This window comes from Chanodichthys erythropterus, chromosome 17, assembly GCF_024489055.1.
Source record: "Chanodichthys erythropterus isolate Z2021 chromosome 17, ASM2448905v1, whole genome shotgun sequence".
Classification (NCBI taxonomy): domain Eukaryota; kingdom Metazoa; phylum Chordata; class Actinopteri; order Cypriniformes; family Xenocyprididae; genus Chanodichthys; species Chanodichthys erythropterus.
Window position 1 is genome coordinate 11,909,736 of NC_090237.1, and position 14,113 is coordinate 11,923,848.

Consider the following 14,113-nt stretch of genomic DNA (forward strand, 5'->3'; position numbering starts at 1 on the left):
TAGTGATTTTAAAAGATTGATTTCATTTTATACAAAAATAATACAATGTGGAAAGAATCACATTTTGTATAAATCCAGCATAAAACAGGAGAATAAACCAGCACTGTAACCTCAGGTCAACTGGCAGTGGGAACATAGTCGACAACATAAAAAAAAGCATTGACGTGACCTTTTGACAAGTATTCAAACTCTCAGATGGGGCTAAAAAGAGACTCATTTCTTCAGTTTACCAAAATGACAATGTCAGTTTTCAGTTCAGGGACGTATACGCCAGTAAAAAAAACAAGGTAATAAGCCAAAATAAAGACTATTTCACAATGCTTCCTGGTAGTTCAGAGTTGTGTGAGCAAATAATACTGTTTGAAATGGCGAACGGACTCAATTTCCCAACTTTTATGAAATTCTTACTGATAACAATTACACTGCCCAATAACAGGACGCTCTTTTTCCACATATCTCTCCACCATGACAATGACAGTTTGATTGTAGGTCAATATTTAGATTAGAAAGGCACATCATGATTCATGGCCGTTCCCTTCGGTATCACAAAGATGGTGAACGGCTATGCGGATAGAGTTATCTGCCTCTCCTATCGACCGTAAAATTAATCCAGTATTCCTTGGATGGGTGTCTGTTGTACGGAGTTCCGCCATCTGAACGCTGGCACAGAAAGATGAATCCTTATCTATCTGACGACACTAATGCAAATAGTCAACATTGACAGTAGTGTCTATTTTAAAACCAGGCTTACAGGTAGATCAATAGGTTCAGGTCTTGTTGAATGTGCTTTAACATTTATCTAATTTTTAAGATTTGACGTCAACAAAGTTGAAACTGCGCACTCCTTCACATTGCATATTCCAATATGTCATACCTGTGCCTTAGATTGTCACATCCTGAATCACAGTTTACATGTTTAGACAGATAAAACAGCACACCACATGTACTATCAAATATTTACATCCTTCATAATAATGAAATAATAGTGATATAATAATTGCGTGTATTTACATCCAACTGTACAGAACATTTTATAAGCATTCAGATCTCACGGAAGACGTCTTTGCATCACAGTTATACGTTACATAAACCCTTACAGATGCTTCTAACATTGGCTGATTGTCATTGTATCCACACAGTTCAATTATAATGTCTTCATTGAGCATATCTGGAAACATATTGTGCTCTTATTCCAGGAACTGGCAGGAAAGCAGGTGTCTTTTCATTCCTTTCTGGTGTATCTTTATATCTGTAGCTTTGTCTTTCCTATTTGTTTGTTCTTCAGGATCACCCATGTTCATTACTACGGTTCGTCCATCACTGAGAAGTAAAATACTGTCACTAAAGTGAGTACCCTTGTTGATCGTCCGAGCCAGACTTCTTGTCTCCCTAAGATGAAACAAAACAAGCTGACAGTGTCCGTTCCTGTGGGTTTTGCCCTCCTTTGCAGCCCCTGGATTATTGACTCATCATCCAACGTGTCGCGAGCACATGTTATGGGTTGCCACAGATACGGGCACGATGAGGGGGAATGAAGGTAAGGACGATGTGCTCTTGTTGCTAGGCATCGAGTAAGTCAGGTGTACACGCTCACCAGGCCTGTAGCGGACACTGCAAAATAAAGAGAGAAAGAGGAAATGGTCACGTAAGCATTCTGTATGCAATGTGAACAAATCCTGCAAGAGTGGAATTTCCTTATCAGCCACACCTGACCAAATATATACCTCATCCCTGTGCGCTCTTTTCCATTGTAACTGACGTTTTCGTATTGTTTGGGTGTTTTTACTCTTTCTTTGGAGAGGGAGAGGCAGGTGACCCTGTCGTGACCCGCTGGCCGACAAACAGAGGCACCTGATAAAGGTGCCGGCCAGCTGCTCAGACTACACTCATTAGATGCAGGTCTCTAAATGGAGGTGAGGTTTTGTTGTTGAGCTGAGTGGGATAGCTCGGCAAACAGGAGGGTTATAAAGATCGAGCGTGGTTTGTAATGTCCCCCAGAGTCCCACTGCACCGCCCAGTCCAAATACAGCAGGCTGATAAGAGCTTGAAATTGCTCTTTCAGTACTGGGGGGGTTGAGGAACCACATACCTGGGATATCTAAAGGCTTTCCAATAACCTCACACAAGAGAAATATTGAGGATATTTAGAAATTATTCAGAATAAGATCTTGATAAGTGAAGCACATGCTGAGAGGAAGTTCAAGCCATCAGGGTCTGTGCTGCCCGTGATGTGGCAGCGTGGGAAATTGGGCATCTAAAAGCGGCGACTGCACACCGCATTTCAGGCTAGAGCGGTCACAGAGCGCAGGGGAAAAGTCGTAATTACTGCATGCACTCCCATTCACGGCAGGGGAGCCAAAGGAGCATGAGGGCTTTGATTAGCAGTGAGGATCATTTCCTGAACTCACTGCTAAACTGGACTCAGGAACGACTGCATTGAGAGCGAGAAAAGAAAGGAAAAAGAAAGATAGGGGGGAAAAACCTGTAAAACCAAACAATATAAAGATAAATTAACTATAAGAAAGAAAGAAAGATGACAAAGAAAGCGAAAGGCGGTTTCATCAATCATGTCGTGCTCAGGCTGGGATCACGGGTGACTGATTGGTCAAGCTGTTCAAAAGGAAATAGGAATTCTGAGGAGTATCCATGTTGGCTCGCTTCACTGATTGAGATGTGCAACAAACCCAGCTAAACAAAGACACTGAAGCAGGTTGGGTTTGTGTGCAGATTCTCTGCCTGATTAAAACCCCACTGGCCTTTATCCAACTGATAAACTCAACATCAGTCCTATCCAAAAATCTTATGCTGAAATGTCAGTGATTAAATGTTGTTTAACGCTGCAATATTGTGAGTTACATCAAACATACATGAAACTTTACTGTACAATCAACACACCCTCAGGGCAGTCGTGGCCTTGAGTCAGACTGGTATCCCGAAGGTTGCGGGTTCGATTCTCATTACTGGCAGAAAATGACTGAGGTGCCCTTGAGCAATCCCTTCCCGGGCGCCACAGAAAAATAGCTGCCCACTGCTCCGGGTGTGTGTTCACTACTTACTACTCCTAATGTGTGTGCACTAACTTGTCATAGGGTCTGTCCTAATTTGAGATATGTCAAAATGTTTTCTGGGATCTGGTATGAAACAAATCCTTTGATAGATGTTTTTCTTGGTATCTCTGTTCATGAGTTTTTTCTCTTCACCGCCATTACTTTGCCCAACTGATTGTCATAAATACAGCAATAGAATAGAATATAGAGAATGGAACATGAATAGAATACATGAATACATGAATAGAATATAGCTTAAAAAAATTGTGGATCATGTCATAAGCATCTCTGTAGTTTTAAGGAAGCTAAAAGTGATTACAGTTAACAACCTAACTTTCTATAAGTGAAGCATGTAGGACAGGCAGATAGACTTGAGAACCCATTAAAGAAACCAATCAGCTCTGTTAGAGCAGATCTAAGTGTCTTAAATCTGTGTTGGTAAATGTTGTGAAGGACTGACCTGTTTGCTGGAGGACATTGAACTTAGTGTACTGAGGCTGTTGGCGTCTGTCACCACCATGGTGGGGGGAAACCGAGACGAGTGAGAATACTGGGGTGGCTCCTGCTTGTGTGAGTACACTGTAAAGATAACACAAACAGAAGGTCACATCAACAGGTATTTAAAAGATCTTGAAACTGACATCTAGACCTTAATTAAAGGGATAGTTCACCCAAAAATGAAAATTATCCCATGATTTACTTACCCTCGAGCCATCCTAGGTGTATATGACTATCTTCTTCCAGACGAACACAATCAGAGTTATATTAAAAAATATCCTCGCTTTTCCAGTTTTTATAATGGTTATGAATGGGTGCTGTATTTTGAAGCCCAAAAAAGTGCATCCATCCATCATAAAAGTAATCCACACGGCTCCAGGGGGTTAATAAATGCCTTCTGAAGCAAAGTGATGGGTTTTATGAACTATAATAACCAGCTTTCGGCAAACAGCCATACACAAGTTGAGTTACGGCGAAAGAGTAACCTCTGACGTAACATAACGTGACGTATGACGTAGGATGTAGGAGTAGCGTAAGCTTAGATGCCTCTTGTGGTTCAAACAAATAGGGCTGGGCAACAAACTCAGGCTCCTCTTCTCTTATGTTGAAATCTGATATTTCGCTTTAAAAATTCTTGTTTTAGACTTCTAATTTGTGACAGGTGTTTTGTTTTGCTCTATCCTCCGCATTTCTGCATTCATAAATTCGTCATGCATTGGGTCAGAGTTTACTCTTTTGCCGTAACTCAACTTGCATACTGTCGTTTGCCGGAAGCTAGTTTTATAGTTTTAAATATGGATATTTTTCCTACAAAAACCACTTCGGAAGGCCTTTATTAACCCGCCGCAGCCTTGTGGATTACTTTATGATGAATGGATGGACTTTTTTGGGCTTCAAAATTCAACACCTCATTTACTACGATTATAAAGCTTGGAAGAGCCAGGAGATTTTTTTTTTTTAACTCTGATTGTGTACATCTGAACAAAGATAGTCATATACACATAGGATGGCTTGAGGGTGAGTAAATCATTTTTAGATGAACTATCCTTTTAATTAAACTTGACTAGATCAGTAGATACTGGACAGAGGACGTGGACTGACTGTGTGAGTGTGAGACGGAGGCCATGAAGGGCTGTTGGCTCATGTGGCCGGTTGACTGTTGCATGAGCTGCTGGTGTGGGCCGCTTAGCTGCTGCGAGAACTGCACCGGCTGCAGCGCTGCCAGACTGCCTGCAACGCTGTTGATGACAGGTACCGTTTGTGCCTGCGACGTGTTCAAACCTGGATGTGAGAACAATGAGGCGTCAAGTGGAGAATGTATGAACAATCTGAAAAGGAATGCTAGGTGGTTGGACACTCACTTTGTGCGATGGCCATGACTCCAGAGAGGGGCATTATGAGGTTGGGGGTCTGTTGGTGCACATGGTGAGATGCATGGATGTTGGTTAGGGTGCTGACTGGAGGAAGACCTCCACCTGATACAGAGATCTATGAAGAAAATGCATAAATTGTTCAACTGAATGACTAGAGTGAATGCTTCTGTCAGAACTGTTTCAACTGTACTCTTATCTTAAGAAGGTGTCTGAGGCCTGACAGAGACACAGAGGTTTATTTGAATAAGCTGAGTTGAGAGGAGGCCATGCTCAGACAACCGTCTGACTACTCAGATAAGCTGCTGTCATACTCCCTTCCTCCTACCTTGCCGTTGACAGAAACCCACCCTAAACAATGATGAATTTGACCTATAGCGTAACACCGCAGCCTTGCTAGAAAAATTAATGCATAAAAAATTGTCCTGAAACAAAAAGCTACATGAACATTTCACCCAACTCAAACATTAGTATTCAGATAAGCAACTCCAGTGAGCGCCGGTGTCACTCAACCGACAGAGAACAAGCACAACTCCACCCTTCTCCTCCACTGCGGGGCATTTAATCAATACAAACAGAATGTTTCTTTGTCAGGTTTGTTGGCACAGCCACAGCCGTGCCCCTTTCTCACTACCACTGGCTAACATTTGCTAAGATTGGCCCTGCAGTGCACTATGGGCCAAGGCCTGCCTTCTGCCTCTATGTTTAGCACTGGGAAGTACAATGCAGCATTTGTAATCCCACATACTGGGTGAACGTAGTATCTGTCAGGCCCTACTTTGTGTTTCTGTGTCAAGAGCAGACATGGAGTTATCTTATCTGGGCTCAGAAGTACTCACCATCTTGGCGTCAGGTGACAGGAGACTGTGACTGGGGTCCAGTGCACCCGGAGACACCTGCTGTAATACTGACTGGCTGGTTATCATGGCATTACTGCTATGGTGATTGATCGTCGTGGAGGAACTGACTTCACCAGGACCTTGTTGGCTGTACCGGACACCTATAGAGGAAGAAAGCAAGAGAGAAAATAATCAGATTTAGTCTCCTAACTGCTTTAGAAATTGGGCCCAGTCTGTATCTGTTGGTCGCAGACAAATTAGGGCAGAGCAAACAAACAGGGCCCTCTGCACCTGGTCCCTGAATGGTCAAGGTCATCTGAATGTGTACATGTGGGTTGTCTGCAACTCTAAAAACTATGCCGCACTGACCTTCAGAACTTTGTTGGAAAAATCTGTCAAGAGTGTCTAATCCTTCTCCGGGAGGACCACCTTCTAGCAGAGTTTGGCTCCAGATTGAATTAAATAAAACCCGAACCAGGTAATCAGGGTCTTCAGGATTACTAGAAACTTCCAGGCAGGGAGTTAAACTCTGCAGTAGCAGGATTGGACACCCCTGATCTATGTGAAAAAGTTTTATGAGATAATAATGCTCTAACTGAAGCTTAATTCTCTGTTTAGACCTTTTACATTTGAACATTCGGGAGCCACAGGAATCTAGCCTGACTCCTGTCGAATGGATGTTTGCCAACCCCAAGCTCCACAGATATGAACAAGGTAAACATTACTCAATTAATGCTAATGCCATACGCATTCTTCAGTCCAAAAGTCTTCACTCCTACATTCAAATACCAGGTTTGGCCAGCCAAGCAAGATGACGACACATCCGAATGAAATACAACTTATTTGTGATAGCCTCTTTCCCTGAGTGCTCCCAGAGTGACACACCAATCAAAAAGCTAAATGACTAGCAGAACAGCAAAAATATGACAGAAAGGTCTTAGAAAAAAATCAATTGATCCCTTTTTTGTGTGTTTCATTGTGCAGGGGAACTCTGCAGACACAACTTTGCCCCCCTCTGCACACTTACAGCATTGCCAGCTCTCTACACTGTCTTGTAAACACCAGCGCAGGACAATAAAGCACTCCATTGGGCCTACAACCTGCTCAGCACACAATGGGTCAGCAACCATAAACAGTCTTTACTTTACTACCGCACACCCACTAAAAGTGTCAGAGAGAGAACAGGCTATTGTCTGACTCCGTCAGGCATTCATTCGGACTGCAGGGATCTCCTCTCACGCTCAATCATTCAGGTCTGCGCTGTCTGGGCCATGCTGACCAGCAGGAGGGCTCCGTTTCTGAGGGAACCAGGAACCGAAATACAAGCTCTGAGACCACAACATAAAAGTTACATGGAATGGTATCATAAACCAAGTCTTAATTACTCTATTCAGAAAAGCAACGAAAACTTTCAGCAACCATTGCTGGTAGCTATATCTAGACAATGTATAAGGTTATTGGCTGATATTCTTAAAATAGCTAAATGTTGGCTTATCAATCTCCCTGGACAATATTTTGTTCTGTCACTACTTACCAGTCAGCTTTGTTTTCAACTTAAACAATTCACTTTGTAGTCACCTTTTAGTATTGCTTGACCAATACAAAAACTGCTACCGCAAACTTTGGTTAAAAAGGCAGAGGGCGGTGGGAAATCCTAAAGGGGAGTGGTAGCAGTGGACTTTAGCAGATTTTAAAGGGTTCAGCTCTCCCTGGGATGCATGTAATATCAAAGCCTTGGTCTTCATCCCCAGGCAGTGCTCATTATAGCATTGCCGCATATGAGAGGCCACCTGGGTCTTAGCAGGACGTACACAGCCTTTCAGCCTTTCTGTGGACCCCAATAGACTAAGCAAGGACAGTTGAACTCTCCTGTCCTCTGCTTGTCCTTTGCTATTATATTCAGGGGGTGAATTATAAATTATTACATAAAGGGTATATTTTCTGGTTTTCTTGGTCATGAGGTGACCGTCTCAAATGCAAGTATCTTTACTAATAATAGATTTGAAGATTTAGATTAATAGATCCTGTTTTAGTGCTTTAGACAACCACTCCAACATATTTTACCTAAATAGGATCAAAGAGCATTCTGGAAGCAGTTTGCTTTCCCAACGGCACCACAACACAAACATAGGGAAGATCACAGCCAGCCCCCAAAAACACATATCGGTTGACCTTCCAGCAGCGACAAAATGGCCTGTCTGTTATCAACAGGCCAAACCTGAATCAATAAAAAAGTAGAGTCTCTCTCTGATCTGACCTGGTAACGACCTCTTAACAAAACCTGGGTTTCCGAGAGGGGGGCTGAGACCGGGAATCACCCGTTACCATCCATACCTCGAGCAGAAGGGGCTCATCAGTCCTGTCTGGCCCGAAAAGAGCCAATAGCCCAGCGGACAGCTCCTGCTGTTCTGCTCAGAGCCCAGCCACTGCTTCTATACCCCAGCCCATAAAGGTGAGAGGGGATCCGAGGTGTCCCTCCCCCTGGCCCAGCAGAGATAAATGAACCTCGGTTACAGTCACTACAGTCTTCTAATATGCCATAGACAAAAGGGTTCCCTGCTGAGACAGGGTAAAGAGAGCAGGGAAGAAGGGAGTCCCTTATCAAAGGCCTGGGAGATGTAGTAGCTGAGGATTTTAATTGTCAATTAAGCATGCATAATAGAGGCTGTGCCCTGGCAACGTGATGAGGCATCCTGCTGTGCCATTCTTGTCAGGCCTGCTTCTGACACCAAAAAACAGCTGATTCTGCTGGCAGGGCACTGGCGGGACACCTTGTAAGACCTTCGACTAAAAGCACGGAAGAGAAGACCGACACCATCCCGTTCCTCCCCCTTCTCATCCAAATTAACACACAACCTGAGGTCACTGACTGGTCAGGTGTGCAGAGGGAAACACCACATGCAAACAGACAAGCCACTCTTTGCTGTGCCAAATGCGCAGAAACAAGCAACACACCCACGGCGAAAGCACTCTGGTTATTTGGCGCTCAAACATGAAAGAGCAACAATAGGTAATGAGCTGGTTGAGTCAAAGAGTGTATTGCTTTTACTGCCAAAGTCTTGCCATATCAAACTACGTCAATAAATCCTTCTGGGAATACAATTCATTAGATAACAGAGGAGTGGGCTAGCAGTAAACCGCAGTGACCCTACAGGTATAACTAGGACTCGAGAGTCAGTTGAGCCGCATGACCCAGTGTTGACCCTGTGTCCTGTCCAAGGGTGGCTGCTCTTTGTGCCCCACTCTTGCCTGCTGACTTCAGTGGAGCTGAGATTGCAGGTACAATGCAGATTGTTCTTGGTGTGTGTTTCAAAGCTGGGAATAACAATGCCATTTGCTCAGCTCACTCTGTCACTCTCATTGATCACTGCCCTGCTCTCTTTCTTTCCCCCTGATCTCATCAACTACCTAATTTCTTCTTCAAATTTGTTGCCACACCATATGGCAGTGGAGCCAGCGATCAGTGAATGCATTTTCCGACCCTAAGCCGCATTCACAGGCTAATAGGAATATCAAATAATAGACATGAGATTGCACTGAATGCATCAGTACCTTGCATCTTGCTTGGTGGGGAACTGCTGGTTTGTGGGTGATGTGGGGAACTGTGTGAGAGGAGGGAGTTCAGACTGTGCGTTGGCCCACTGTAGGCATCCATAGCCAATTTTTGTCTAAAAGCCTCTTCCTTCCTCCTGTTGGCAAACCAGTTGTAGACTCGCACCTCCGTGACCAGGTTGGAGCCAAGCCCATGAGCTTTGGATGGCGATACTCCTCTCTGGAGGCACTCAGCCCTGAATGTAGTCAAGAGAAACATATTAGCATACCTGGGATGAACGTGAGGAAGTAGTTTTGACATTCATGGAAAGTTCTTCCTTACCGATTGCACTCCTCTACCAATGCCTCCCTCTCCTCTTTGCTTGGGTTCTTCTGCCGTTCGTAAGCCTGGTAAAGGATCTGTTGGGATGCAGGCCCCCATTTGAAGCGGTTGCGTCTGAGCTTCTTGCAAGCAGGTTCAATGGCAGCATCATCCACTGGCTGCACCATACCCTGCCCAGATGGAGTAAAATCTGGGAAAAAAAGTAGCACCTGATCCTGATTGCTTTTGTCTGACATGTTGCTGCCACAGCCTTGTGAGGCCTGGTTGAATTCTGAAAAATAAAAGAGAGTGATTTAGATGTCACTTTCAGAATTTTCATATAGGACATGAGATGAGCAAATGTTTTAAGTCCTAGTTGAAGTACCATCTTCTGAAATGGATATTTAACCCTTTTATGCAAAGTCATTCATGGTTTGATGTTACACCAAATCACTTATGTGTGATAACCTTTGACCTTTGTATATTTCTATATGACTGTCCTCTTTATATGTCATTGTGCTTTTTTTGACAACATAAATTCAAAATGGCTGACAAAAAAATATGATGCAGTCTCCCAAATAAAATAATAATAATAATAATAGCCCTCACAAAAATTAACCATGGTTTTATTATAGTAAACGTGTAGTAACCATGATTTTTGGTGTATTGATTACCATTCTTATAACCACAGTTTTACTAAAAATACTTTGGTTAAACTCTGGCTAGTGTAGCAAAATTTGTGGTTTAACTACAATAACCATGTTTTTTTGGTTTTATTTATAGTAAAACCATGGTTAATTTTCATAAGGGAGGCCTATCTCTAAAAATCTCTTACTGCCCTGCACAGATTTGTATCTCTCTAAAATTACATAATTTTGAAAAACTAAGAATGGAAATGATTTTTCTGAAAAAGAATTCATAGGCCTAGATTTTGCATAATCCTCATAATTCATGCATTAAATATTTAATTAACTTAAAAAAAAAATCTGGTGGAAAGTGGTGCTTAATACTATTTAATTTCATGCATGCAGTTTTATATTAAGCTGTAAGCTTAGAAAAATGTCACATGCAGCCAGAAATACAAATGTTAACTTACGTCGCAAGATCTCCCTCTGTTTCCTGACATACCAGGTGTAGAGCGCCGCGCGTTTCTGCGTTTTCATAGGCGTGCCTTTATTCAGGTGCTGTGACAGGTGCGACTGATTGAGGCCTGTCACATCCACCACTTCGCGCTGAGGGATATTGTGCTGCTGCATGTATCCTTTGATCATACGGGCCGCACGCCACGGGTCCTCCCTGAAGAGACCGGAAACATAAAACATAACTACAACAAACTCATTTTATTTGATGGTATTATTAGTTTAAGTCACCTTTTAATTGTTGGTTTCGCTTCTTTTACATTTATGATAGTGAATTTATAATCTGTTTAACATGTTATATGTTTTGTAAGTGCCGTCAATTGTTCCAGGAGCTAATAAACAATCGTTAATCAGTGTATTCAATAGGTTGTAAATAATTCCAAAGGTTAAAGACTTCATTGCGTGCGCGCAATCCTACTACTGTGATTCAATTACAAAAGGACAAGTTAGAGACAACTGAAGGACTTTACGACAGCTGCGTATTGTTCACCGAGAACATTGTAAAGCCATTTCAAAAACAAAAATACTTAGAAGGCCCTAAAGTATAATTAAACTGTTTTAAAATGGCTCTGTATTTAAGAGAGAAGGATTGGGCGAGACTAAACTACAACAAAAAAATCTGATTAGAGAAACCAAACAAATCTGACAAACGTATTAGCCTATGCTTTTATCTAACTGTAATAAAATAATAATAATAAATAGGCCTATAGTAATATGAAATTAGCTTCAAAATAACAACAATAATTTTTATTCATCATCAGAAAGGTTATTAAATGCTAATACATCTTTATTCATCACACTTCAAAAGAAATAGGCTATCGTTCACATACAGAAAGCATTTACATTTAGCCTATCTGGTGAATCACGTGAACTTTGCGTGATAGAGAAATCATAGAGAAATATCTAGAAAGAATAAACAGAAACATGTTGTAGTTTTTTTGCTGTTAATGCAACAAAATATTTATCTATTATAGGCTATTCTCTAAAAAATAAAATTTAAAACGGTGTTATTAATTGCAAGTTAAATAAAAATAGACCTAAACAATAAAAGGAAAAGGCGAAACGCGGTATCCATGCTTTAGGGTGCATTAAAAGTAAGTTGAGTCTTACCATTTCAGATTAAACCTTTGCTCTTGAAATGTGTCCAGACGGTTTGATTTTGAGAATGACAACATATATGTCAGTGCGCGAGCTTGCTTTATAACTTTTGACAATGAATAACTAGATCTCCATTCACGCTAATCGTTCGTCACTGTGTGCCTTTCAGTTGATGATTTATAGGATAAAATTAATAACTCGACTCCACGTGCTTTAGTTTTGATTTTCAGCTTTATTTCGTGGCGTTGATCTTGATTATACCTATCATTTGTTGAATTATAAAAATCGCTAGCCTATAATGTAAAAATGCAATTAGACTTTAGGCTTTTTTAATGCTATTGTATTTTAAATAATAAAAGTGATTATAATGACATATAACAGCAATAATAATAGTACAGCAATTATCAAAAATAATTTGATTTAAATGGCCTAAAATATTTACGGACAACGTCAAAAGAGATTGAAGTCAGACAACAGCGCGCGTGTATTTATTTTCTTTCGAGAGGGCAGAGGTGGTTAATAATAAATAGATCTTCTTTAGTTGATATATCTCTAAAGAAATAACTCAACGTAGATAATTAGTAACCAGAATGTGAAAAGAGGAAACACTGGCGCGTGCTTTTAAATTTGTAAACACCAGTCAGTAGTTTATCTGTTCTGAAAAATCATCTGAATTTCGTTTCCAGGATTTCAGGCCAATGTTACGCTAGTAAAAAATGTTTCGTTATTACATTATAATAATCTTTGTTTCCATTGATTTAACCTGTCGCAATAATTTATTTGATTAGTTTTCAGAACATCAGTCAGAAATGAAATTAAAAAGTGTATGAACGTAACGATTTTAGAAGGCCAACAACTAAACTTTTCTATTTTAGTGTGTTGGTATTTTTTTATAGGCCTAGTATAGGGTGAATTACTTTTTATATTAACACATTTTTGGTAAATGTGGACTTTTTCCGTGAAGATGTTTGTATTAGAACGAATAAATAGGCTAAAGTGTGTTAATGACAAAATAGCTAGCTACTTGTAATTTAACAGCAACAGTCGGCCTTTAACTGCATCACGGTACAATGTCAGTTCAGCTTCTTCACTTCCATCTCTCTAATTTGTAGCTATATAAAACGATATGTTACAAAAGCGATAGTAGAAGCAGAAACTTACGCCAACATTCGCTCGATTTCTGCCCTCTGCTCGACTGCCTCCTCTGTGTTTTGAGACTGCAGCTCTTTCAGTATCGGCGGTGTATCGTAATCATCCCCGTCCTCTGAGCCCTCATCCCCTGATAACTTCCCTTTACTGTGTCCATTGGTCAGCGTGTGAAACACCGGCTTTGAATCCGTATCACTGAGTTTGGAACCGGAGGGCGACATCTGAAGACTGTCCAGTTTAACTCCATAAGCGCTCGGGCTTGGGTCCAGGTCTTCCAGAGCTTGCAGAAGCACATCTTTAGTAACTCCAGAGTCCAACAAGGCGCTCAAAAGCTCCTGTTGCAAAGACGTCAACTTGGAAACCATTTTTGCAAACATCTAAATGTTTAGTAGCCTACGCAAGGAGGTAAAGAGGGAAATGCAGAATGTGAAATTTCCCCTCCTCACGCCTCCAATGAGCTCCTCTGAAGACACCTGCTCCGAGAAGTTAGGCCACTTCCCTGTCGGACTGAATGATATAACTTGCCATGATGCTTCCAGAGGGCAGGCGATATAAAATATGGTAATGAGTGGGCGGCTGCTGTGGGCTTTTATGCAAATGAGCTGTCCTGGGCCATAGTGACTAACGCGCAGGTACAGCGTGTTTATACACTGGCCTGTTATCAGCACAACTCTGAGGAACTTTGGACTTAGTCGACTTTTGTTAAAGCGCGCAATAATAACAATAACAATAATAGTTAATAACAAATATTTAAATATGTTTAGAAGAATATGCATATTAAATGTTGCTGTATAAACCTACTGGGATCACAAAAATAAACACCAAGTGATGTTTCAGTATTTTGACTAAAGATGTTTTTTTTTTATCTAAAATAAATAATTAGCTTGATTTTGTTTCAGCTCATCAGACTCTCTGTGTTCTCAATCAATCTGGAGATTTCTGTTTAGGTTTTCTTAGCATCTCTAGGGATAAAGACGCACTGGCTATATCATCAAAATGTACTTTTGCATGTAATGCAAAATTGCAGAGATGCAAATAGAGAACACAGATTAAGCAACAAGAGTTGAAACGTACATAATGCAGAGCAAAGCATGTGCATTTTTTCACAAATAAAAACAAC

General features: G+C 41.2%; 1 protein-coding gene across 1 annotated transcript; it reads right to left on the bottom strand.

The window, feature by feature from the left end:
• On the bottom strand, window positions 1-13,505 carry hnf1ba (HNF1 homeobox Ba). Its single transcript, XM_067365603.1, has 9 exons — window positions 13,006-13,505; window positions 10,704-10,903; window positions 9,629-9,899; window positions 9,307-9,542; window positions 5,755-5,915; window positions 4,907-5,033; window positions 4,647-4,826; window positions 3,508-3,626; window positions 1-1,611 (listed from the first exon to the last, which is right to left on the bottom strand). Exons 1-9 carry the CDS (start codon window positions 13,368-13,370, stop codon window positions 1,591-1,593), a joined length of 1,680 nt encoding a protein of 559 aa, XP_067221704.1. The 5' UTR covers window positions 13,371-13,505; the 3' UTR covers window positions 1-1,590.
• Between the last annotated feature and the right edge of the window lie 608 nt (window positions 13,506-14,113).